General features: G+C 32.3%; 1 protein-coding gene across 1 annotated transcript; it reads left to right on the plus strand.

Moving 5' to 3' along the window:
- LOC107621638 (uncharacterized protein At1g15400) lies at positions 1,178 to 2,127 on the plus strand. Its single transcript, XM_016323670.2, has one exon. It carries the CDS (start codon positions 1,443 to 1,445, stop codon positions 1,812 to 1,814), a length of 372 nt encoding a protein of 123 aa, XP_016179156.1. The 5' UTR covers positions 1,178 to 1,442; the 3' UTR covers positions 1,815 to 2,127.

A 3,940-nucleotide genomic window follows, 5' to 3' on the forward strand; every position in this document is an offset into this window, starting at 1 on the left:
TTAATAAATTGGTATTGACACCTGTGACATGACATATCAGATCTCACTAGACAAGTCAAATGGGCCACTGTTTATTAACCGAGAGCAGAAATTGATTTGTACAATTTTATAAATAAGTGAGAGTTTGATTGAGATTTTAGAATGATTAAAATGCGTTTTATAAACAGTAAACTACAAGAAAAGCTTCCTATNNAAAACGAATTTAACTATTTATTCATGGACATGATACATGTAGGATATATTCGGTAAACCTGCAACAAATTGACCATAACCAGCCACCAGAGTTAGGTAAATCTTAATTTGAGACCTGTTCATAATGATAGGTTCAAGTAAAATGCAGTTTTTTTAATCTGAAAAAGAAAAGAAAGAAATATAAAATTATATATCAAGAGAAATAGTCAAAGACAAATAGTCAATGTACACTGAATATTTTAGGACTACCCAAGACAAAATTGTGATGAAACTGTGTAACAAATATCAGGACATTTTATTTCGTTGGGTTGAATATTTATTAATAGACTGAAAATTACATCTATTAATTATAATCTGATTCTTATTATTTAAATAAACCTAGTTGATCATATTATCAAAAGTCATTGACTGATTTGAGCCTTGTTAAGGCCAACAACTTTTCAATCCCTAATTCAAAGTTGGGTTAGTAATTGGTAAAGATTAGGTTTGTCCAGCATTAACTTAGTTAGGAACAATACTGAAAAGAGTTTTGTTATTAATACAAATTATTGGGAAAGTATAGATAACTAATAATATTTTTGAATAATGTATGAATAATATGAATTAATAGGGTTAAAAGAGTAAATTAATTTTAAATTTAATTAGTAACATTAAATTAAGATGTAGTGTATTTTTATTTGATTGGTAGTTGTTCATATTGTTCAAGATGATCATTGTTTACCTAGCACTCTCCAAATTATTTTCCACGAAAAAAAACAGAGTTAAAAAAGTATAGCATTAGCATCATATATGGGGTTCACGTGCATAATCATAATAACCATGTAAAAGTAGTTTAAAGTCAAACAAGCAATTCCAAAACATTGAATCATTTTCTCTTCTATTAGGAAATCCCATCAATGCAAAGATTTAAACTCTAGTTAATTAGTTAATACAATTAATATTAACATTGGCAAAAAATAAAAACTTGAACCAACTATGATGACCAAAATCCAGCAATTAATTAGATTCCCCTAAGCTATAGTAGTTAGGGGTTTACTTTCATCACTGTATATTGATTCATTTTTCTATTTATTTGTCATTCTCCCCCACCACCTCATTAATTATCTCTTTTAAATCAATTGCACAATCAAAGGTCACCATACATTAAAAAATTCAACCATATAACTCACACATCATTAAACAAAAAGAATTAAGGGACAGAAAATCAAGCAAATCAAAGAGAAGGTGAAGAAGAAGGAGGTAAGGGTGACATGGGAGAGCAAGGAGAGCAGCTTCAAAGATCAGTAACATCTTTTAGAAGACAAGGCTCTTCAGGATCTGTATGGGATGACAAGTTTCTTGCCGGTCTTTGGGATCAGAGTCAGAATCAGAAGCAACAAGATGAACAGTCTCAGTCTCAGTCTCAGTCTCAGCCTCAGCCTCGGCCTCGGCCTCAAAGCGAATCAAGTGGCACCATGTTGGAGCGTAGTAGATCAGGAGGAGGGGCAAGACAGCATGAACGTCGGACGGTCACCGTTGCGCCGCCATCCAATGACCCTCCCTCCCCTAAGGTACCAACCTGTGGCCTTTGTGGATTCTTTGCTAAATCCAATAATAATCCTAAGGTCAAGAAACGCAGGTGATATATCTTTTTTCTTTCTTTCTTAGTTATGTAGTTAGCTTCAACATGTAAATTAGTGGTTCTTGTATCTTGGATAATTATCCTTCAATTTATTATTGCACATCGACTTTGTTGTTTCCATTTTTATTTTGTATTAATTGGTATTTGTAAAGTCCTAGGATATATGGAATTATGTGCTTGGGTGTGTAATAACTTAGTTTTACTATATGAACTGAATTGAATTGAATACGGTCCTCATAAGTTCCAAGAAGAATGTAACATAATCCCAATTCCCAGCAAACTCAAGAATAATGGTATCAGTAATTAAATACCTTGTAATTTTGTAGTTTAGCAGCAACTTAACTGATCGCCCAACTCCAATATAACAACACTTTAATTTAAATGGACCAGATTTCATTTATATCAACATTTTTCAATTGTTTACCTCTTATATATTGCGGTTGTAATTTGGTTTTGCAATGTACGGCCATGCTGCTATTTACTTTGAAGTCAATCAAACATTAAAGTGAAATGTGAAATGTAAGAAGACAAGACACAAAGAAAAGAGAATGTTGTTCTCTTATTTTTTGTGTCTATTTTTCTATACTTTTTTATAATATATAAAATAAATCTTTTGTTTTTTTTTTTTTCTAATTTTAATTAATCACTTTAAGATATACACTGTGAGTTAAGAGATAAGAGAATAGTGAATCAAATAGCGCAATTCTTCAAGGCGTGTGTTACACACACTTTCCTTTAGGCTTAATTCGCCCCCACCAATATACAATGGTGTGCAAAATGGGTTATTGGCGAATTTATTGTAGGATACAATGAAGAACACTTGACTTGTTTATATACTCATACAGTCAAGCCTTACACTAAATGATAATTTACAGAATAATATTCTCTATTCTTTCTTTTTGCGCATAAAGAAAGTGTTGAGATGGATTCGTTCCGCAATAATGAAATGAGGGAAATTTATAGATACGGAGTACATGCAACTTGCAACTACGTACTCAACAGACACAACTTTTTAAACAGTTACGACCTTTCAATAGACATAACTTTTCAAATAGTTGTAACCTTTTAACATAGCTTTTCACATATTTTGAAAATATATCTCACAATCCCCCACCATTTTCGAAATTTCTTTTCAATCCTATTATTCTAGAAGTTTTATGCTTTCAGTAGAGGTATCTTGCAATTTGAACCTTTACCTAGTAACCAGTGGTATTTACTCATTCGAATTTAAAATGGTAGACAAGTTTTGAACCATTTAACTCATATGAACAAGCGTGCACTGATGACACATAAAAATTCGGTATTATTTAAATGTCATATTTAATATGACACATTTAGTAGGCCTTGTGTCTTGTATCCTTTCGTGAGTGCTTTAAGAGTAAAATCTTAACTCTAAGAACCGGCCTCAATTCACACTCATATAGGTAGACTCTATCAAAGTATCTCATAATTAAATACTTCAGCAATAATATACTTGCTATAGGTCTATTAAGAGCAAAGCTCATCGTGTTCCTTTATACCATTATGGTTCCAAGTACTTTTTACCTTGGGATGAAAGAAATTATTATGAGTACTTGCAATTACTCTAATAGTGTACTTTACCGCATTGAAGTCAAGACTTGATGTTACTCAAGTGTGAGTTGGGTTTCCACCATTGGTAATTATTTAAAATACGGATTTTAGTCCCATCTCTTTTGATGTTTTAAACACCAAATCCCTTGTCAATCCTTTCGTCAAAGGATCTGCAAGATTTTGTTCTGACCTTATAAAATTTATAGATATAACTCCATTACCAATAAGGTTTTTAACATAGCTATGTCTTACTCCAATGTGCCTAAATTTTTCATTATAGACTTGGCTATAAGCCTTTGATAATGTTGCTTGGCTATCATAATGTATAGAGATTGGTGCCATTAGTTTTGGCCAAACTGAAATTTCATATAATAAATTTCTAAACCATTCAGCTTCTTTGCTTGCTGCTGCCAAAGCAACAAATTCTGCAGCCATGGTAGAGTCCGTTATGCAAGTTTGTTTCTTGGATCCCCAAGAAACAGCACCCCTACCAAGGATAAAGATCCAACCACTTGTTGATGCATGATCCTCTGTATAGCTTATCCAATTGACATC

This window comes from Arachis ipaensis, chromosome B10 (assembly GCF_000816755.2).
Source record: "Arachis ipaensis cultivar K30076 chromosome B10, Araip1.1, whole genome shotgun sequence".
In the NCBI taxonomy this organism is placed as follows: domain Eukaryota; kingdom Viridiplantae; phylum Streptophyta; class Magnoliopsida; order Fabales; family Fabaceae; genus Arachis; species Arachis ipaensis.